The 22,759-nt window shown below is 54.3% G+C and overlaps 2 protein-coding genes across 3 annotated transcripts in view; both read right to left on the bottom strand.

Annotated features, from left to right (window-relative positions):
* PRKCB (protein kinase C beta) overlaps positions 1 to 17,307 on the bottom strand; it is a 104,762-nt gene extending 87,455 nt beyond the window's left edge. Inside the window, exons 1-2 of one of the 2 annotated variants that reach the window (XM_061474210.1) lie at positions 16,966 to 17,307; positions 16,804 to 16,835 (exon numbers count right to left, since the gene is read on the bottom strand). In XM_061474210.1, the coding sequence (XP_061330194.1) occupies positions 16,804 to 16,835; positions 16,966 to 17,135 (202 nt within the window). In that variant the 5' untranslated portion in view covers positions 17,136 to 17,307. The remainder of the gene's footprint in view (positions 1 to 16,803; positions 16,836 to 16,965) is intronic. The other variant, XM_061474211.1, reaches the window with a different exon arrangement.
* TEX47 (testis expressed 47) overlaps positions 1 to 22,759 on the bottom strand; it is a 148,819-nt gene that overhangs the window by 35,017 nt on the left and 91,043 nt on the right. The gene's annotated exons all lie outside the window — the stretch shown is intronic.

The following is a 22,759-nucleotide window of genomic DNA, read 5'->3' as shown; positions in this document are numbered from 1 at the left end:
CAATATATTTATCCTCTCCTCCTCTTTTTAAGGGGTGGGAGTGAAGTTTGCTGACCAAGACTGACAGACCCTGAGGTGATGCAGGCGAAACAGGGATCTGAGCCCACAAAGCCTCCCAGGTCCAAAAGCCATGCCTTAGCCAGGTCTGCTGGGAAAGACCTAACTGCTCCACTGTCACCAAAGGGCACTGCTGGTGTTATGGAAATGCTATGCAAATGGATGCTGGGACATCCATTTGCAGACATACCCACAGGGACAGGTCTGCAAAGCTGGGAGGAGAAAAGCATGTTGTTGTAAGCGCTCATGGGCATCCCATGTGCACAGCAGTGAGGAACAGGGCTGCCTTGGTTCTCATCCCCCACAGACACATAAACCAGGGTGAACATTGAGAGATGAGTGGAAAAGGCACCTACCATACACATGTTAACATCCACACAGGCTGCCCCGCCAGTCAGTGCCTCCTTATACACCAACACCGCCCATTACAGAGCACAGGAGCAAGGCAGATCAAAAGCATTTTAATCACCAGCTTCCAGGAATGAAGAGCATTTAGTTACAGACCCTCTCTGCTGCAGAGAGCGCTTCCTTTACACAACTGAGATGGAGTATGAGAGCATGAAACCAGATCCAGCAAGTGCAACAGAGATGAGGAGGGTGAGGAGGGCAGCAGAGCCTGCAGCAGCATCAGCCGTGTCAGCCAGTGATGCCATTGAAGCCATCCAGGCACACACCACAATGGGGCAACAGACTTGATTTACGAGACCTCTAGAGCCTTTATTTGGCATTAGCATACAGAGATGCTGAGCACTTTATCACACTACTCCTCTTCCTTCCAACCAAGATAAAACATAAAGATCCAAGACCCCGTCATGGATCATTTAATAAAACACAAGTATGCGATAAGACTTGGCTTATGCTAACAAACTTTGACAGAACATAACTAACCATCCAGCGAGGAGCTGCAAGAATAACATCAATTAAATGGCACTTCTATAAATAGAGTACCTGACCTGCTACCACTTGTGACTATCAATCCAGCTTTCCCTGCAGAGAAGCTGCTGAAGTTGAGTCAAACCTCAAAATACTGCCTCAAAATAGTTGTTCTCGCATGTGAAGCGGTGCTGTGTCTGTAAGCGATCCACCCCTTCCTCCATTTAGATTGCTCAGAGACCTTCGCAGAAGGATAAATCACTACGTGTCAAGGCAGAAGCAGAGAGAGACAGATATTGATTGCAGCAGCGACAAAAGCGGTTGCGAAAACTGGGGCGAGATGCACACGCCTCTGGAGAAGTCAATGGGGAAGGAGCAGGCAGGGCTTGGACATCAGCACACGCTGCCTGGGGAGCTGGAGCTGCCCTGTAGGAGGTTTAAGAAATGAGGCATTTGAAGCCTTTGAATCACGGTTATCGTGAGCTGTTGTCCAGGCAAACGAGACCAGGAACATCCCAGTTTGGCAGAGGCGCCTTTAACAGCTCCTCTGCTGCTGCTCCAGCACTCCCAAACCTGAAAGCTCTCCCGGATCCTGCTCTTTGACCCTTCAGCTTCGTTTCCATCCACCTGACAGCAACAAAAAACCATTCACAGGAAGTTCCTCTATGGTTTCCGTGTTACTTCAGCATAGCCCCACTTACGAAACCTGGACCAAGGAGCTCTACGATGTGCCCCAGGGTAGGACCAACGCCACCAAAAGCATCCTGCCAGGACTTGCCACCTCCTGCCCAGGTCACCAGCAGCTGGCAGGGACCAGGGGTGGCAGTTCCAAAGGACAGGCAGCATTATGGCAGCGTGGGAGCCAGAGGCTTCATAGGAGACACGCAGCATCCTGCACTGCTCCCCAGCTCTTCCACACGAGACAGGGTAATTATCACATCCTTTCTTCCCCCTCCAACAACAGCTATAAGGCTGTGTCGGGATGTCTCCTGACAGCACAGCTGAGCTCAGACATCACGGGAACAGCATCACAGTGCACAGCACCCGGCATCACACAAGGAGCCCCAGTCTGGCCACACAGACACCAGAGCTTCCAGCCAAGCTTCACAATACAAACACATGGCTATTAGTTGAGCAGACTCTAGCACGGGATCCAGCCGTCCTTACAGAGCATCACCCACCACAGGCTGCATCCGGAGCTCATCCCCTCCGACATCTGCTTCCATCCCCTGTGCTGAGAGGGCTGCAGGCTGCACACCCCAAACATTTACAGCTCCAATAACAAAGGAAAAGTGGTTTTGTTTTTCAGGACACCACAAACCACCACTTCTTTCAGCTGTTTCAGCTTGGGTTTGTTGTTCTTCCTGGGCACAAGCAGCACCAGAGCTCGCCGCCAGCTCCCGCTCCCACCGATGCGATCAGCGATGCTGAGCCACAAGCCTTCCCAATTAGGCTGCTCATTTCACTATAATGGCTTGGCAGTCCCCATACAGCAGGGCCTGGGCAGCAAATAAAACCTGAATGGGACAAGACCTGAATGTGCAATAACCCGATCAAAGGGGAACAGCTGCCCTGACAAGCAGCCACCTCCAGAAGGCCACTGCAGAGCAATTTGGAGGCCAATTGTCTCCGCAGCGGTGGAAAGATGAGATATGAGTTCTTTATTAGACATCCATCAGCCCTCGCTCATTAGACAAGCACATCAAACCCAATAGCCAATAAAGAGGACTTTAAATGCAAGCAGCAGGGTTCATTTACAGGCACCTCTGTTACGAAAGGACCTGGCAGCATCTGCCCCAGCACATGCTCCCGAGTGCTTCCACGCTTCAGGGTCATGAATCTGCCCCAGAAGTGTTATGAACAGAAGTGTTAAAAGAAACTGCTTGACTCCAGCTCTCTTGAAAGCTCAGGTTTGGCCTTGTAATAGATGGACAAGTACTAACAGCTCCTCAAAGCAGCAGATCGTGGTCCTGAGAGAGACCATCTCAAAGCACATACCCTGTGTGGGTAAGATGCAGATACACACACCTGCGGTCTGGCTAGAGCCCACCAGCACTTGTTTGCTAACTGTCATTCCTACAGCCATAAGCTTTAGCTCCCCATACAAGTCAGCAGTGAGCTGACAGCTATTATTTTAGGAGTCCATATGGACCCATCACAGCATCTTGCAGCTCTAATTCAGGGCACAGGTGGACATGGGGCGGATGGCTCTGCTGAGCAGAGGAGCTGTGGGAGCTCAGACCCTCTCACCCAAAAATACATTCAAGGAATGAATGTCTTGGGGGGGGGGGGGGCAATACCCTTCCCCTTGTGCATCGCTCACCATGATGTGGAGAAGGGATCCTGCTCCAAAGACAGCAACAGCCACCAGGCAGCCAAACACCCCTGGGGAGCCTGAGAAGCTCCTGTCAGCAGCACTGTCAAACCCCAGAGGCATTTGACAGCACCCCCTTGCCCTGCTTCCACAGTGCCGAGCGGTGTGTGATGCAAACTGGTCCCACTGCAATGCCGTGGGGCTCCTGCTTCACCCACACCAGTCAGCACATCCCTATGCTCCTCAGGGACACCAGCCTCCATTCTCCCTGCCCCAGCGCTGCTTCCCACACTAACCAGCCGCAGGCAGCTCCATCCAGCTGAGCCCACTGCAATGGCTTTAAACTGACAGGGGAGATTTAGATTAGATGTCAGGACTAAGCTCTTCCCTTAAGTTCAGGACTAAGTTCACCCCCTAAGTGAGGGTGCTGAGGCGCTGGCACAGGGTGCCCAGAGAAGCTGTGGCTGCCCCATCCCTGGCAGTGCTCAAGGCCAGGTTGGACACAGGGGCTTGGAGCAAGCTGCTCCAGTGGAAGGGGTCCCTGCCCATGGCAGCGGTTGGAGCTGGAGGAGCTTTAAGGTCCCTTCAACACAAACTGTGCAGCGGAGAGGATGGCAGCCGAGCCTGGCAGCCCCTTTGCTTCCCCATTTGGAAGTGACCAGAGCAGCCACGTTATTTTGAACCCCCTGCTTATTCACATGATTTTCCTCTTGCTTTTTACAGAAGTGCTCTTGTTTCACTCTGACACGGTGGAAGGAAAATGACAGCCAAGCAGGCAGCGATAAGGGAGGAACTCGCAGCTGAGCTGCGGGGTCTGTAGCACCCAGACACTGAGCAATAAAGCCAAGTCCCTGTGCCCCATAGTCAGGCAAGGCTCCTATGCTGCTGGAGCACCAGGGCTGTGGGGACACAGGCTTCAGGAAAGGCTTGCTGCCTCCAGAGCCCCACAGATGGGAAGAGGTCTGAAAAAGGGCAGGATGATTAAAATCACCAAGTTGTTTCCATATGGAGGATGATGGAGCACCCCGTCACCTGAAGGGGCCATAAATGGAGCCTATAGAATCCTAGCTGGCATTGCAGGGGTGAGGACCAGCTCCTCTGCCTCTTCCAGGACCAGAGCTGGAGGCCATCAAACACTAGTGACAGCGGGGGCAAAAGCAGACAAGAGGGTGGTAGTTGAGGCTGTGGGAGAGCAGGGGCTACCCATGCAGCCAGTCACAGCATCACCAGCACGAAAGCACAGAGTAAATCTCAGTTTGGTGGCTCTGGAGCAGAGCATCCCAAAGGCAATCCGCAGGTAACCGTTGGATGCAGTATTCCTTTACAAGCAGCACAGCCTTATAATTTCTGCAATTAGAAAGGGAGGTTTTCTACCCTGATCTAAAATAGAAGTTTTTGTCGCAAATTACCAGCTTTCACTCCCCTCATACCTGAGCTTAAACTGAAACCAAAATGGAAATTTACAGGAGAATGAGAAAGTGAGTCAGTCTGCCCTTCCAACAGCCGTTTATTTTCATCCTCACGGACTCACTTAATAGTAACATCAGAGAGATTAAGTTTCTTCCAAATTTCCAAGGCCCAGAACAGGGGAGGTGGCTTTGGAAGGGAGCTTCACTGTGCCACGGACCATAGCAGCGCTGGGATTAGCTGCTTGGCTTCCCGCCCCATCCAGTGCTACGATCCCATCTTTTCCTACCCACACAAGCAAGCAGCTTTGTACCAACTGGAGAAACTGGCTAAAACCAACCTAAGAAGCCTCTTCCCCATCACCTGCTCTTTGGCCGACCTGTAACCTGGCGAAGGCAGAAGGAACTTTGATTCCTGAAGCATGGCACACAGAGGCCAAACCCTTTGGAGATTCCCAGCTTCTCTTTGGGAAAGGAACAGCAACCACTTGGAACAAAGCCCGAGACCAAACAAAACCAACCCTCCAGAAAGATCCATGCGGAGAAGCCTCTCGAGCAAGCTCAGAGGGAAAAGCAGCCCCAGGTACCCCATAGCCCAGCTGAGCAGGGGTCCTGGGGACATCCCCTTGAGCAGCACAACAGCAGAGATGGATGGTCCTGCCCCAGGTGAAGCCCTGGTGACACTGCCTTCAAACACCCAGCCTATGCGAGGCCATCCACCACCAGCCGCATCCATGGGGTAATGCGGATGCAGAGACTGGAGCAACAGCCAGCCCGAGGTTAAGAGCTCTGTTCTTTCTGTCGTGACAGCACTCAGCACTGTCTTGTGCAAGCTACAACACGGGCAGGAGCAAGGAGAAGTTTCCAGGATGCATTTCAAAGCGCCCGGTTTTCAGCAGAGCCGAGATTCAGAGAGCACGCTGCAGAGCTCCTGCCCCAGTACACGTCCCCCAAGTATTCAGGTCAGAGGCACTGCTGTTCGAGGAGAAATCCTTTCAGGTATCTAATAGGGGAGAATCTAATTCTGCTCCAAGGCTGCGGGAAGCAAGCCATTTGTCAGGCAGGATTTGATGGCAGCGCTTGTCCACAGCCCAGACAAGCCCTCGCTTCCCTCACAGCGGAGCGAGAGCAGCAAACAAAGGAATCCAAACTCCAAACCTCCTGGCACCAAGACAGATATGCACAGATTCCGAGAAGGAAGAAATTCCAACTGGAGTTTGAAGCGATTTTAGAAACATTCTCTGCCAGGGTTTCGTGCTCAACCAAAATGCAAATCCCCACCATGGCTTCCCAAGCAAATGAGCTAGTGGTGCTTTTTTCCAGCCCAGCAGCATCTTGCTCTGAGATCTAAGAGCAGCCCTACTGAGCAGCAGCTAATTAAAGCCCTTCCTCCTGCCAAAACCCCAGACTCGGTCTCTCAATGACCCAGTAAGGGAGACTTTTCCCCCCTGCACAAGCCCTGGGAGACTCCAGGTCAGAAGCTCTGCCCTTACCGTGCACCACGCAGCTGTGCATGTGCCGTGTTCTACCCACCCGTGGTACCCAGGGCACAGGTAACATAGAGTGATGGCAGGTTGGATGGGGCTCAGAGCAACCTGGTCCAATGGAAAGTGTCCCTGCCCATGGCAGGGGGGTGGAACTGGATCAGCTTTAAGGTCCTTTCCAACCAGGCTTCTGGGACAGCCGTGTGCCATCCTCCACAGAGGAGGACTCGCAGGACAAGGTGTCAGACCAAGCTGTAGATAGGGATGTCCAAAGCAGGGAGAAACCCCAGAAGCAAACTCTTGGAATCAGCTCCTCAAGGTCACTTTGTCTTACCCAGAAGAATAACTCGCTGCTGTTACAGACCTACAAGCCTCATTTCCAGAGGACTCTGGCCCTGAGGCACCACTTCATCAAAGACAAACGAGTAAGACAAATTTGGAACTTAATGGACTGAGCTCCTGGAGACGGTCCTTAGACACATGATGTGAATTAGTTCAGTCTCACAGCTATGCCTGGGGCAGCCAGCAGCAATCTCCTGCAGCAGAGGTGGCCTGCTCAGCCCCTTGCTCCCTCCCCTTGCACACAAGGATGTGGCAGCTCCATCATCCTCAGAACCTCTCTCCGTGGAAGGGCACTTTGCTCACATCAGATCCCCAAAGGGGAAGTTATTCCATCAAACTCCTCAGAAACCACGTCAGAGATGTGAATAACCCCTCCCATAAAGGCTGCTTTCCCAAAGCAACCTGAAGTTTTCCCAAAGCACATAAAGGCTGAGGCAGCCTGTAACAAAGCTCATCTCCATCAGGACAACACAGCAAAGGTTGCTCCACAGCAAAAGCAATGTCAAGCTCTGGGGAGTCTATAAATAACCATTTTAGGGGAATGTTTCAAGCTGTGCACAAAGTCTTCCATCAGCTTGGGAACAGTGACAATGCCTTGGCTTACCCTGAGCCACAGCAGCCGAAAGCAGCGAGCACCACAGAGACCACGCCGGCACAACCTTGTGCTGCAGGGTGGGGAAGATGCATCCATCCCAGTGAGCAGGACACAGGTTTTATCCCTTAGACAATCCTCCTCTAGGTTAATGGCAAGTTATGGAGCGTTTCCAAGTGGTTTTTCGTAAGCCAAGCTAAAGTTGAAGCGGTGCAATGAATGCAAAGAAGCAAAAAAAAAAAACCAAAAACAAATTACTCAGCCTCTTGGGTAGGCACAATATTAGGCACCAATGACAAGCACCATCATTTTGCTTACAAGGCAAGTGTTACCGGTCCCTGCCAAGTGAAACGCCGAGGTAATGATCTCTGAATCAGCCTCTCTCCAAAGCATCGCATTGATAAAGGCACCAGATCTGGAGATGGTAAATAATGACTTTGCACTGCGTCAGGAGCTAATCCACTCAGTGATGCAAATTGAAGTCGTGGGCCACTTCCCCCTCACTCCAGCTTCTGACTGATGTTATAAAACAATCTCCGTACTGGCTCCTGACTCCGGAGCGATGTCACCCAGCAAAGTTGGGTGAAGCCATTCAGGAGAGCCAAGGCAACTTCCCCTCCTCTTCACAACCTTCCTCATTCTTCTCCTATAATTGGGAATCCTGAAAACACATCTGTTCATGTGCTAAGAGCGTCAACTTACTGAATGTGCTCGCTGCTCGGGCCATCAGAATAAGGGTATTTAACTGTTCTCTCCAAAGGTGAGGCTATGACTGTTGCATTATTTCACGTGGCAACAGAAGACGGGGAGGAATCTACCAGCACAAGCACCAGCATCACAGCATGAGGAAGAGGAGGAGTGGCTGAAGGCTGGGATTCAGGCAGCAGAATCTTTTTTAGCTTCCCTGCTGCTGACTAAATATCAGATGTAGGAAGACCAGAGCAGAACTACAGGAAACTGAAGCTTTTAAACGTGATCCCCAACTGAGAGCAGAGGCAGAGCCCCCCTTGAGCAGCCGGTTATTGCCATTGCTCTCCCTCCACATCCACCAGGGCTGCCTTTGCAGCTCCATTGACCTCCCTGCAGAGCCACTCATTATCCCCCTATTTCCCCAACCACCCCCCAGAAACATTCACCTGCTTCCCTTCTGCTTGCAGATAAAAATGTTCTCTTGCTCAGAAGGTTGCTCTGAGCACTCCCACCCGAGGAGGAAGAACCCAGATGTCACTGGATGCAAAAGAGCCAGTTTAAGGGGAGCTGCACCATAGCAAGCCCAGTAACTTGCACACACTGGGACCTGTTAACGCTGGCTCTTCTGGCAGGCTCTGCGTGGCCAGCGAGGATTAGCAGCGAGCCTGTCCTGCTCGTCATATTTAAACAAGATGTATAAACCTGGCACTAAAGCAACACCAAATATGGAAGCAAAATGTTTGACCCAACCAGATCTAACCCAAATGCATTACAGGTATCCTGCAGCCAATGCACATCAGCTGGGGCAGGGAGACTCGTGCTCCTGTGCTCCACCAGTTAAATTAGCATGAGCCAAACTCTCACTGATTCAAGCACCATGCTGGGAACTCGCTTGGTTTGGGTTGGTTGGATGAGAAGAGCAGGACAGCTACAAACAGCCGAGGAATCAGCCCAAATCCCTCAAAGCCAACAGCTTGAGAAGAGCTGGGATTATGCCCCAGGTCAACCACGAGCCACAAGGCCTTGGCCAGCCAAGACACGTGGTTCCTGACTGCAGACACCAGCCCACCAGCCTGCGAGCACCCATGTGCTGACACACGCCAGCAATGCCCTGTGCAGGCAGCCGGGGCATTTAGATCTTCACCTAGACAGCATTTATCAGCACCTAACAGCAGAGTGATGCTTGTCACCGCTCGGGTCTGCCTGGCCTTGGATAGCTTCCAGATAGAGATGCTTTATAAACAAGAAGAGAAAGCGGCTTCAAGTCACCTCTTTGCAAGAGGATGACAACGAGTCCCATCCAGTTTGCAATGAGCATTGGAGCAGCAACACAATTACAAGGAACCGAAGCCACTGATGTGCTGCAGACCAGCCCCTGGCCATGGCTGCAGCAGATGCTGAGATGAACAACCACGGCAGCGCAGCTCCATCTGCACAGCAATGCTGCAGCAGCAGAGCTGGCACCTTCACAACATGCCTTTCCTGCTATAGGGAGCCAGGATCCTTCTACAGGGAATCAGGATCAGCCGCCAGGAGCAACGGCGAGGGGCACACTGCATCAAGCGCGACCCTGTAAGGACTCCTCATGCTTCCTCCCTATCAATGAACAGTTAAATAATCCTGAACAGGGGAAAAAAGGGCTGCTGCCTGCAAGTTATTATTGTAATTACACAGAATTCAGGTGGCCTACTCCAAAAGAGAACATTTCCTTTATTTCACTTTCCCGGTGGGGGCCGGTCTGACAGGACAGATAAATCCCTTGCAGCCGGTATGAAGGTAATCAGAACAGAACAGCGGTGCTGCCCCAAGGCAGCCGTGCACCATGGAGATCCCCTCTCCTCAAGGCACAGCCCACATCAGCCGCTGCAGCACGTGGGGCCACGCACCCACGCCAGCACCCCAATTCCTGGCACGGGAGGGGTTTGCTCATCCCCTTGTCCCCACCAGAAGCATCTCCCCTGGGGGAGAAGCTGTTGTAGGAGGCAATGGCTTCCAACCACCTCCCCATGCACGGCTCCGGGGCTGACCAGGACCGAACACGTGGCTGCAGCTCCACGTGGTGCCGCAGGGATCCTCCTCGTCCCAGGAACGCGAGCCAAGCGCTCGGCTGCTTCTGCCCTTGCGCAGCATCGGGCGCAGCATTCCCCAGGCAGCATGCTGCTTCCCGGGAAGCGGTACAGCCGGCACCGCTGCTTCTGGGAATGGGTCTGCTTGAGACGAGGCGCTTGGCTGCTACCGAGCACCACTCGAGGGCAGCTTTCTTCCCGTCACCCATCCCTCCTGGGGCTTCTGTGGAAAACCAGACTGCTCGGTGACGGCTGCTCCAGGCCGGACAGGGCCAGCCAGGGTCAAGCCTCCTGGTGACTTAACCAGGGATAGCCCCATGTGCTGAGGCTAACATCAGCCCCAGTGGGAGTGAAAGCACCGGAGAGGTTTTCACCTCCATCCACTGGGTCACTGTCTGGAGCACTACAGCATTTACTGCACCCATTTTACACCTCGGCAGCACTACCGCCTCTCTGCCTTGAGGGACTCCTGGTCAATGGTCACCACCAGCAGGTTTGGCTTGGAGCAGGAAGCAGAAGCCCACAGACATCCTTTCCCCACAGAACATGACACCCAAGGGACAGCCCTTGTTTCTATTGCATTAGGAATCCCAGCCTGGTTCGGGTTGGAAGGGGCCTTAAAGCTCATCCAGCTCCAACCTCTGCCACAGGCAGGGATCCCTTCCACTGGAGCAGCTTGCTCCAAGCCCCTGTGTCCAACCTGGCCTTGAACACTGCCAGGGATGGGGCAGGGTCCAGGTACCCTACATCCCATGTCTCTGCTTGGGTATAAGATTCAACTGCAGTGCCTCCCTCCAGGAAGTCCTTGCAGAGGTCCCACTCCAAGGAGTGCAGTGGCTCCAGTATGAGTTTCTGCTGAAACTCCAGGTACAGGACACCAGCCCAGGGGATGAACAACTCCTTGGCCATGTTTTGTTTCCTACAGCATCATTTGGAAAGCCTGAGGGGTCTCTGGAACACTTTGCCCTTTCTCCTCCTGCTTCCCCTCACCCAGCTCTTGGAGACAGCACCCCCATCAGCAAAGCAAAGGGTGTTTGTGCTGGTGACACGCAAGGCAACACCAGAACACAGCAATGGAAACCCAATCTGCATCCAGGATCATTGCACAAGCGCTGCGGCTCCTCCAGTTTTGTTTCTATTGCCTTTTCCACAGGGCTTGTTCTCCGCAGCCTGCCTTGGGTTGCTGCCCACAAGACCTGCAGTTACCCCTCTCCTACAGGGAGCCTCTCACCTTCTCTAAAAGGTTCTAATTCAGGGGCTCTCAGAACAATGATTGTTGAAGCCACCGGAGGACTGACCCGCGCAGCGCTGCGGACGCCCTCCACCACTGCCCCGTGCTGGCCTTCACACCAGAGCTTACCCCGGGCAGGCTCTCTGTGTGTCCTTGCACAGCTCTAACACGGCACAGCTGGCTCCTGCAGGAAAAACCCACCCAAACATTCCTCTTGGGCAAAATCCCATCCAGCCACCACTACAAGCATCCCTTTGTCCTTAGCACACATGTTCCATTCAGACCAGGGGACACGCTTTAACGCTCCCCTTCTGACCGCACGCTCTACAGCGATGTGTTTCAAGCAGCTCTGGCCTGAGCTAAATGATGGGCACAGCTCGTGGTTGATTTCTTCGCCACTGCGATCATGCAGCTCATCTGCTGATCAATCCGAAGGGGACTGGATGGCATTGACAAGTGTCTCCAGCATTTTTAGACTGTTGTCTTTTCAGACGCAGCCTGCAGAGTGAGGAGCCGTGCTGGGAGGGAGGGCAGAGCCCACCACAAGGGCTGGTGCTGCTCCTCTAGCTCGAGTTTCTAGATAAAAGCCCATCGGTTGACAGAACTCACGCTGACTTTGGAGAGGAGATTCAACCCCACCTCCTGTTCTACATCAGATATCAAACCCTCAAGGTCTTGCTCTGCTTTGCAGCCCCAGCATCTTCTGCTGGCACCGAGACCAGTGAGCATCCACCCACAGTTACTGCTAGTGCAAGATGCCCTGCACACCCCTCCAGGAGCCCGTGTGCCGCAGGGATTTGTAGGATCACATACACGTGAGCCGGCAGACGTACAGAAATGCCTGCACTGTTTGCTGAGATGTATCCTTAGAGACAGCCCAGGCATTAGATTCCCCTGGAAGACTCAATACGCAGAGAACAATCACAGCAGAAGCTCCATACCGGGGTGGTTTAAACCCTGCAGTGGAGTCACAGCTGACAGACACCAGTGAGACGTGATGCAAACCTTCCTGCCACCCCCAAAGCACCCAAACACCCCAGGGCCGGCCCCGAGACCCTCTGCCCAGCCTCCTGGTGCTGAGGCTGGTCAGTGACAGATACCCTGGGAAGGAAACAGACCTCCTCATTAGGAAACCCTAACATCATTTCAGGATGACAGCTACCTCAGGAGACAGAGAAAAATCTACCATGCTCACTGCAAAGGGGGAAGGAAAAGAGAAACCACTTGCACATAGAACCCTTCTGCACTGTAAGGAGGCACTGACGGGGCTCAAGAGATCAAGTGATCCCTGCTGAATGCCACAGGCACCGACCCAGCGCTGTGAGAACCTTCTGCAGGTCCAGATTGCCTTCCAAACCAGATCCACTTCCCCATCCATTCCTTTGAGCTGAGCTGCAGGTGTCTGTGCAGGGGAGAGCAGGGTTAAAGAAACCAGCTCAGGCTTTAAAACAAGTCTCTGAATGAGACCTGAGCCTTCAACCAGAACACGAAGGGGTCACATCTTCCCATTTCCCCCCAGTTAACTGCATTCACAGCTCTGCAGAACCACAGACCAGCTGATGGCTGCAGGGAACCAGACCCACTTCCCCTTTCCATTCCTACCTGCCCCAATGGAGGGAGATCCACGCTCCAGCGTCAGGAATTGTATTATCACTGCAAGGAGCAAAAAAACCCCACACCCTCCAAAATGATGTTTCCAATTTCTGCAGCATTATATAATTAGCATCGTTTGTGTTGCAAAAGTAATTGCAGTAACATTTTTAATTAGTCTATTTGAACACTAACATTCCTCCAGCGTGCATAATATGTTGACACAAAATTACTGGGTTGGAGGCAACTCTGAAATGATTGGAGTTTGTTTTGCTTTTGTTTCTCACTTGCTTAATACAGTCAATAGAAACGCACGCTGGATGCCTGCATGAAGCTGATGGTGAGAACCCAAAACCCACAGCAGCAGGAGCTGCAGCGAAGACCAGAGCTGGGCTGGGTTTCACTTCCTTCTGGAGGGCAGCGAGGAGGTGGGGGAAGGAAGGGTGGGTTTGAAGCAGACAGCAAGAGAAACACTCACTGGGAAGGTAAAACCTGGGTAACATTCACCACTGGCTTGGGTTTGGTACCTAAGGTTGAGTCGTGAGCACACAAAGCAAAACGAGAGCCCTGGGTTTGGGAAGGAGGAGTTGTGTTTGGTATGAAGTTTGGGAAGAGATTCACTCAGAAGAGCATCTTGGCTTGCTGAGCCGTAACCAGCGATAAGCAGCAAACATTTCACCCAGAAAAGTTACTGCATCCAGTACTACACGATGCTTTTTTTGTTTCCCTTAAGGAATCGCATTCTTCTTTCCAAGACCTTTACTTCTTCGCACACGTGAGCGCAGTAACAGATGCTGGTTATTTTTTGCTCCTAAGTGAGAACTGGGCTGCCTGGCTCTTCGCCTTTACGTGCACACCTCTTCCCGAGTTCCCAAGGTGGGAGCCCAGCCCAGCCACTGGGATTGTGACTCTGGATTAAACAAACCCAGCTCTCAGCAAGGTGCCCCCTCACAAAACCTCCATGCACCAGGTACCCTGATCTACAGGGGACCAAGCACTTCTTGAGCAGCAGGAGAAAGATACCCCAAGGATGCCAGAAGGGAACACGAGCAGAGCAGACGGAGAAAGCTGCCAGCTCCCAGAAGCGGCACATTCCGAGAACGAGACCAAGAATTTCCCCCTCGACAGCTTTCAAACCAGCTCCTTCAGCATCCTCGAAGCGCTCGAGTGAGAAGTGAGTGGCGAGCAGCAAAGCCATCGGCTGCAACTTGGCATCCTGCAGTAGCGAGAGGCTGCTGCCTCCCTCCTCACATGGTCCCTGGTAACGGTATCGGGCAAAGGGATCTCGAAACCCGGGAAGGGGAGAACACATACACCCCCTCTTTGTTATTTATCAGTTCATATGAGAGCTCAGGTGCCTCCCAGCTACCACAGAGCCAGAAACCTGCTCTGTACCATGGACTGACACAGCCGGGAAAGATTCCCCCAGGAAGAGCTGGACTTCCAGGCACATCCCCAGAGCTTCACCCTCCCAGCATCCACAATACATCAGTGCTCGCTGTTAACCTGCAAGAGCCAGCCCTGCTCCTTGGGGCAGAGCTGCTGCTGCTGCCCAGCACCGCTTCTGGGCTCTGAAGAGAGCTGCTAGCCCAGGAAGTGATCAGATGCATAAGAAGAAGATGGTATACAAGGATAAGAAGCGGATTAGCAGGCAATTAAGTGGCATTTGTGGTATCTGCTAGTACTTCAAGCTACAAAGTGTCAGTTTCTGCCAACTTCCTGCCAAAAGTCACAAGCACCGAGCTAATTACCAAACTAATTATTGCAAATGCCCTAGAAAGAAACCAGGGCACAGGTGAAAACCCACTTAGAGCAAGCACAGCAGTAGGAGACAGCTCAGGAACGAGACAGGAACACGCCTCAGCTGCATTCCCAGCCATTCCTCTGAGGAGCACGAGAAAGCAGTTGGGGAAGTTGTTGAATTCAAGCTACATTCGATAAAGAGAGAGCTCAACACTGCAATCAAAGCTGACTGCAAGCCTGGAGGGCTGAAGGGAAAGAGCCCCTAAGGAAAAGCTAGTCCTGAGGGCTGCAGAGCCACCGGAGCCTCTCGGGGTAGCTGCGATTCCCAAGCAGATGGCAGGCGGCACCGACTTCCAGCTCGTGCTTGACTTTCCAACCTGGAAGCATTGCACATGGAGCCTTCCTTTGAGTGGCATCAGCCCTGCGAGGCTGTCACTAACGAGGATCGCACCCACAGTGACCCTCGCTAACGAGAGCGCTTCCAGCAGGGACCTCAGAGCCTTGCACAAGGGGATGTGCATGAAAATTCGCTTTTGGGGAAGCGTTCAGGGTAAAGCTTGCCCTGCTCTGCACAGCGCAGCCTGCAAAATTTCCCACTGCAGCACAGTAACGGGGTTTTCATGTCTGTAACAGCAGAGAAACCTTGGAAAGTGGTTTCGTAGGGTAGAAAGGTACATCGCAGACACCCTTAGAGGTGTCAACAAACAATCCTGCAGCGCTTAAGGCAGAAGGTAAGTCACAGACCACACACACGGCAATCCCACCGCTCTCCTGCAGCCTCACAGGGCTCCAGCTCCAAGATGCACACGCCAGGACCACGCTGTTTGACATCCACGAGCTGGGGAAGCTCTCCCCATCTGGAAGCCAACTACTGCGTGTTAGTACCTTGGTGAGCACTATCACAGGTACCAATTTGCTGACCTCACACAAAAGACTGGCTTAATACTGGTTAAAAGCTTTAAAGAATAAGCCCCGAGGCATGTGCACAATGGCAGGTTTGGACAATAGCTCCTAATGGCTGGGAGAGAGACTTGAAAAGGTTCCAGTTACCCGATAATGAATGCTATAGGTAAAACTGAGGGAAGCACTGGGAATGACATAGGAAAACCCTGCCTGGCAGCACACGACCCCCCCCCAGCTTTTCTAGCTGGCTTCACATTTGGGGGCATCGTGTTCGCACAAATCCAGGCGGTGTGAGCTGCCTGCACCATGAGGGAAGTCGGACAGTTAACGCCTGGGTGAAGCTGGGAAGACCCACAGCAAAGGCTGAGCTGCACAAAACTCTTCTGAGCAGCGTGACCGCCCAAGTATGAAACCTCAGGTGCCAGGGGAAGCTGTGACCTTGAGAAACACCACTAGGACACGGTTTAGCCTCCACATCTGCTTTCCTCTGCTTGCCAGCACCAGCCCAGTCTTTTCGGTGGGGGTTTATGAGGCAGCAAGGAAATGCTTTTGGTATTTTAAGTTTATATTCCAAAGGATGCAGGGCTATTTAGACTGGACTAGGCTTATACTGCTTGTAGAAGCGTCTGCAGAGATACTCCCGAGAGCACACAAGACAAAGTCCTTCTGCTTGCAGGCAGAGGTGCCCCCCCCGCCCCACCAGCTTTGGTTCTGCACCACACCATACCCGGGGGAGGGTCTGTTTTCTGCTTCGGATACAGAGGAAAGCTGCCAGGATGAGCTGTTCTTCAGATACCAGAGCTACAGCACGTTCATTTTCATGCTAAATACCTCCACTCGCCATTCAGCCACCTGCCGAAAAAAACTCTGCCCCGAATACTCCCGAAAGCAGAATTTCACTGCCAGGAGCTGCAGCAGCAGCAGCCAGCGCTGCCCGAATCCCCTGCCCCGACCCTAACCTCACGCAGGTGGGACCCACAGCATCATAACAAGGACTCATCACCGGCACCTGAGACCTGCAGCTGGGGAGCACCGAGCAACCGGGCACAGCCCCGTTAACCCGCCCCGGTGCCCCGAGGGGACACCACAACGTCCCAGCGCTACCAGAACAAAGAATTCTGGCCGTAGTAACCCAGAATCTACCGCAAGACATTCGGTTATAACGCCCATCTTTCCCTTCACGAGCAACGCACCGAAGCCGTTCAAGTCCCGCCGGGGCTGCACAGCCCCGGTCTGGCACTGCCGCTCCTCCGTTAAAACACCCGGGTTTGGGTTAAGTACGTTTAAAAACAATCAACTTCCCTCTGCCTGTTCCGGGGGGACGCAGCTGAAGTCTCGGGCCCCTTTTTCCCTGCGGGCGGCACCCAAACGGCTTCAAAGCACCGAGCGCTTGATTGAAAAAATGACGAAGCTGCTTCCCCGGTGCCCGCCGGCCCCAGCCGCGATGCTCGGACCCATCGGGGGTCAGACAGTGAGCCCCCCCCCCCCCATTCCCGGCAGCGCAACACTCACCTTGGCACTGGAAGCCCTGCTTGCCGAAGCCCCTGCGGAGAGAGAAGGCGGTGTGAGAGCCCGAACGGGAGAGAGCGGCCCTGGCCGGTGCGGGGAGCGGCACAGGGGGGCGAGGGGAAGGGATGCGCGGGGAGGGAGGGGGGGTCCCGGCGGGGCGCTCACCAGATGAAGTCGGTGCAGTGGCTGCAGAAGGTGGGCTGCTTGAAGAACCGCGCCGTGAACTTGTGGTTCTTCACCTCGTGCACGTTCTTCTGCCGCAGGGCGCCTTTGCGGGCGAACCGCACCGGGCCCTCCTCGCCCTCCGGGCCCGGCGCTGCCGGCGGCTCGGCCATGCTCTGCGAGGGCTGCCGGCCGCCGGCTCCGCTCGGGTCGGTTCTGCCCGGTGCGGGTCTGACCCGTTCGGCCCGGCGCGGCTCGGTCCGCCCGCTGCAGCTGTGCCCGGGGCTCGGCCGCGCGCACCGTACCTCTATCTGCAGCTGGCGGGAGGCACCGACACACGCCCGGCGGCGCCCCGCCCCCTCATTTACATACCCGTTCCGCTCCGCCCATCTCATCTGCATAACGAGCCACGCCCCCCTCCTATCGCCCCTTCGCTGTAAGACTAAGGCGCTCCCTCTGATTTGCATGTTAATTTGCATAGCCCGCGCGGGAGAGGCTCCGCCCATCGGCTCAGTTGCGTTCAGCATCTGCATCCCCAGACCCGGGCTGCTCGGTCCCACCGGGGGACCCAGGGAGGGACCGCGGAGTGACCGGCAGCCACACGGGCAGCGCTGTCAGAAGCAGTGTGGGCTGCACTGTGGGCACTGGTGTGGGCTGCACTGTGGGCAGCAGCACGGGCAGCGTTGCAGGCAGTGGGTAGCAGTCCCCCTGCATGGGCAGCCCTGCTCTCCCCAGGCCAGCCCCACTGCAGGGACATTGTCCTCTCTGATTGCATTGCTGCCCATGCGGGCAGGGTGGGGAAGAGAGCGGGAGCCCATGGGAGGTGGATAAGTACTAATAATAGTGGTAACAATGATGGTAACGACAACAGTAAAACCCCAAGGGAAATCCTGCTGCACTGCTGGCATCCACAGACACTGAAAATCAGATCTGTCGGCCTCCTGCTCCAGCGACCAGTGCTGCTGGTCTGGGAGCCGAGGAAATGAAAATCCAAATCCAAGCAGGACACAGCTTTAATTGGAACAGAATCGTGGACTGGAAATGTTCAAGGCCAGCATGGACAGGGCTTGGAGCAAGCTGTTCCAGTGGAAGGTGTCCCTGCCCGTGGCAGGGGTTGGAACTGGATGAGCGTTAAGGTCCCTTCCAACCCAGACCAGGCTGGGATTCTGTGATTCTATGAAATATTTCTGGGAACAGCAAGACTTTCTAAATTGTCACTTGCAGGATTTAATCCCAGCTCTGCAGCCATGTGATTGTTCTCCTTCTGCAGCTCCAGAGCGTCCCTGCTCCCCTGCGTTCCAGCCCTCCATCCCACAAGCTCTTTCTCGGATCAACGCTCCTCCAGCCCTATGGAATTAGGCACCCAGGAGACTTCCCAGAAATAGGCCCAGAGCTGTTATTATGCAGCTGCTTTAAAAGGCTCATTACAATAATGAGACGTAACTGACCTGTCCTGCTGATGTCGTCCTTCCATCAACAGACAGGCTTGTCACTAACACCCAGCCCCGTGCGCTTTTAGCGCTAAGAGGAGCTAAATTGCAGGCATCCCTCTGCCTGCCATGCCCGTGCCACGAGGGGGTGAAGGGAACCCTGCCAGGCCTCCCGCTGTCCCAGCACTGGGGCTGGTTCCGCCCTTGCTGCGGGGTGTCCTCTGCTCGCTGCTGGGTGGCACACAGAAATCTTCCCGACAGAAATAACTCCTTCTGCATGCGGAGGAGCGAGAGCAGTAATGAAAATAATAACAGGTCATTTGGATTCCTTGCCTCTGTACTTTCCCACAGGAGAGTGGTGCATTACCCTCAGCACAGGCTGCACTTAACGCGTAGCCATGCCAGGCTCAATTCCTCTCATTTTGATTGTAAACCCTGGGCTTTGCCTGGCTCTTCTTTGTTCTACTTTCACTGTATGTTCCCATTTTCCAAGCCCAGCCCGCACAGCTGCTGCGCAGGAAACCCGGCAGCAGCAGGAACCACAGAGAAAACGGCTTTAATTTCCCCCTCCAAGCACTGATGCCCGTGTTGGTATTCATGCACGAGCTTTCCTCACCCTGCTGCTCCGAGAAGTACAAAAGCCAGGTACAGGCCGTGCTCTCGGGGGGTGTTTTCTTGTTTCCTTATTTTGCCGTTTCATTATTCAGCACACTCAGGGCTCCATCACATTAAAGGGAGCATTTGCAAGACCACGCTGGTTTTCATGGGAGCTGGGTATCCACATCCCCTCAGCAGTTTGGAACGTGGGGCTGAACGTCCCAGAGCTCCTTCCTCTGAGGAAATGGCTGTATTTCTTCATGCAAGCGAAGTCCCCGCAGGTGTGGTGAGGGGACTTCACAAACAGCTCTGACCCCGCTCTCTCAGGGGAGCAGTGCATGGCCCAATTCATTCCCATTTCCAGGTTCTTATCACATTTTCCCCTCCTGTCATCAGATAGAGCAGGGCATCGACACCCAGTCGGTGATACAGGCAACCAGGGTCAGTTTTCCCTGTTGGATACCTCCATGGAGCACAGCACTGCAGAGCCCAGGCTCACCTTGACCCGCAGGCTCAATGGCCTCCCTGTGCTGCTGGGGGTGGGAGAGCAGCCCCGCAGGCACCGGAGATGCAGAGACAACGGGTGCAGGAGCAGGCTCCCATAGAGACATGATTCACATCCTGAGGAAGGGACCTCATCCTCCCACCAGGCAACTGAGGAGCTGCTTTGTGGAAGGGAAAGCGCCGGGTGTGCTGCAGGGAAACGTGTGAGCAGGGAGCCTGGCCTGAGGCTGCGGGGTCAGCGATGCAGCAGCCAAGCAACACAAGCCTTTGCTGACAAAACCCCTGCACCACGGCAAACAAATCACAGGGTTCGGGTCAGAAACCCGCTGCAATCACACAGCCCGGTGCCCTGCACCAAGGCACGCTGCAACCGCTCCAGCCCTGCAGCCTGGCTCTGCACCGCAATGGGGTGAGCCAGCCCCAGCCCTCAGCAAAGAGTCAGAATCCCAACAGACACAGTAAATTATCCCTGTTTCCTAAGCAAGCCCTGCCTCCAGGTGCGCAGGAGCCCCAGACAATGCTGGTGTGGATGGGACATGAGCAGGAGCTGCCATCCCAGAGCAGCAGCTCGCATGGAAACATAAGTGATCTCCTGGCGAGCACGCTGCAGCCTCCAGCCTGGCACTGATGTAGGGATGCTGCTCCCTTGGTGCCCACATTGGCATTTTCTAAAGAGCTCAGAGTAGCTGGAGAGCAGATTTTTCTCCTCTCCTCAGTATTATGTTTCTGAGGGACCTAAATCCGCTGCAGGAAACAGGTGGAGGAAGAGCCAAACTCTAATTAAATATCAAGGTGTCTCAGCAGCCTCCGCCTGCGCTTGCAGATGCTCTCTTGCCCCTGAACATGCTGGCGGGACCAAGGCAGGGGTAGGGCACCCTGGAGCAGGGACAGGGGATGCTGGAGCAAGGACCTGCTGTGCCCTCCTTGTGCATGCAGCCAAGCAGCAATCGCTCCATGAGCAGGCAGCCTTAGCTCTGGCTCTTACACTGTGCATCAACTCATGCGGCTCTGCAGAGCTCATGTGGAGCTTTCTGAGGACATTCTGAGCACACTTCAAGCTCACAGGAGTGGGATGCAGGCTGGTGGTGTCCTGGGAGTGATGCTCAGGCGTGCATGCTGAGGCAGCAGCACTGTTCCATTGGGTCTGGGAGACATAAGAAGAGTTTTAAGAGCTTTCACCCAAAATGTTCTTGCCAGGGAAGGGCAGATCCACACACATGCTTGTTTTCTTCTCTCTTTGGAGGAAAGCCCTGGTTGCAGGGACCCGCAGAGCAGTGTGGCTGCAGTAACAACACACAGGGCAAAGGCCTGTGGGGCAGCTGGGGCATCCCTAGCCTTGCTGCTGCTCTGGGGATGGAGTTCTGCTCCAGACCCTGTGGGGAGCAAAAGGGCTACCTTGCAGGACCCTGCAGCAGTGCGACATCAGCTGTGCTGGTTTTTCCCTTCCTGCTTTCCCAGTTTGGGCATGTTTCACGTCCTCCGTGCAGCGAGGATGGAGAGAGGAAGAGCAGAAGCTGCATTCATGTGAGGAGAGACCTAGTTACCCACCCACCAGAGGCAGGAGCATCCTTCGCAGCCAGCCGCTGTGTGAGAAAACGCATCCCAGACGTTGGTGCCTGCACATTACATAAACCCACACGAGTGGCCAGGGTGGGGAGAGCACGGGGAGAGCCGCAGCAGCACAGCCAGCAGTGATGCAGGGTGCAACAGCCACTGCTCCTGTTCTGGATGCCAGAAGTAATCATCTTCATTTACCTCCACCCGACTCCTTGAGCAGCCTCGGGTTGGTCCAGCAGTGGCTGCCAGCTCTGGATGTGCTGGATGGGAGTCGAATGGAGCTGTTTCAAACACAGGGAGCAGAGACACCCAGGTATATTGGGCAGAGAGGAGGAAACCTGGGCAAAGAAACAAAGCAATGTTATCCCAGCGGTCCCCAGAGTGCAGGTCATTCAGCTGGCAGAGAGCTGGCATCCACGCAGTCATCCCAGGGCACAAGCGAGTGAAGGGACTTCAATAAATGGCAGTTAACAGGGGTCCATCCACCCAGAGCAGAGCAGACAGGACAGCATCTCCCCGTCACACCAGGGGACCCAGCTGCCTGCAAGAGCAGAGCTCATGTCCCATTTCCAGGCTCCCAGCCGCTCTGTGCTCCTTTGCCTACACCCCACAGGCACTCAAGAGCAAGATGGGATGTGAGGACAGCCCAGGGGTGCAGCCAGGCTGTAAGGGACCAGCCGGTCCCTGCTGCAGCAGCGAACTTGCAGTGCTGGTGTTCAGGGCTTGTGGAAGCTCACTGCTGTTTTTCAAGCCCACCAATGTTTCTTCCATCCCCCCCTCCAGGCAAAGCAGGCTGCAGATGAAGAAATGAGATGAGGAGCCTGTGCTCCTCGCTGCCCCATGCTCCATGCTGCAAACCCACCACAGAGCGGCAGAACACGGGTACCCCACACCTGCGTCACACCGTGGTACATGCATGGTTCAGCACATCCCAGTCACGGTTAGGCTATTTAAATATTTCATATTCCTGCTGCTGGCTTTCAGGGAGAACAAATTAATTCTGTTTCATGTGCCCAGAAAGGGCCCACATCAAGCTGCCTTCCTGCACTGTTGCTTTAACAAAGTCACTGCTAAAACCCTTGAGCTTTTGCTGTTTGCTTCCAAGCCCATTTGGCTGGTAAGTGGCTTTCCTGCCCTATGACTCTAAGGTAGGAAGTGGTCATCACTTCTTGCTGTTGGTCCATACCTGTGGGCATTTCCCGCTGCCTTCCAAGCTGGGTTAGCACCCGGGTGGACTGAATGGTGACATTACCACCACCATAGGTCTCACCAGTGGGCACGGGATGCTCCAGGCTCAGGGCAGCAGTTCAGGGTTAAGAACAGCATTGCAGTTTTCTGCTGGATGATAAAAGCAGGATTTAAACTGAAGAGCATCGAGACCAAGCTGTAAGTGATGTGCTCAGGCTGATGCATGGTGATTTCCCATCCCGCTGCGCTGATGTTCCCTGTGCTACCTGGTGCCTGGCACACTCCTGGCTGGGCAGCTCTTCGTCCCTCTCCCTTCCTTGGGATCGGGCTTGTCTGGGCCTAAGCCCAACTCTGGAGGCAGAGCAGAGGGGAGCTGAAGTGCAGCAGAGGTGCCACCAGCCCCTGCAGTCCTCTCCCACCTCTCAGCCCTGCAGCAGCCGCCTCCTCTGGGATGCAAAATAACACTGCTTGTGCCATGGCAAACTCCAGCTGCTCCCGCCCAGGAGCTGGATTTGAATCCT

The sequence above is a fragment of the Pezoporus flaviventris genome, unplaced genomic scaffold (genome assembly GCF_033815535.1).
Source record: "Pezoporus flaviventris isolate CSIRO_AGI_PZ_B2104156 unplaced genomic scaffold, CSIRO_AGI_Pfla_v1 ptg000078l, whole genome shotgun sequence".
NCBI classification, from domain to species: Eukaryota; Metazoa; Chordata; class Aves; order Psittaciformes; family Psittacidae; genus Pezoporus; species Pezoporus flaviventris.
This window is presented reverse-complemented; position numbering and strand designations above follow the sequence as displayed.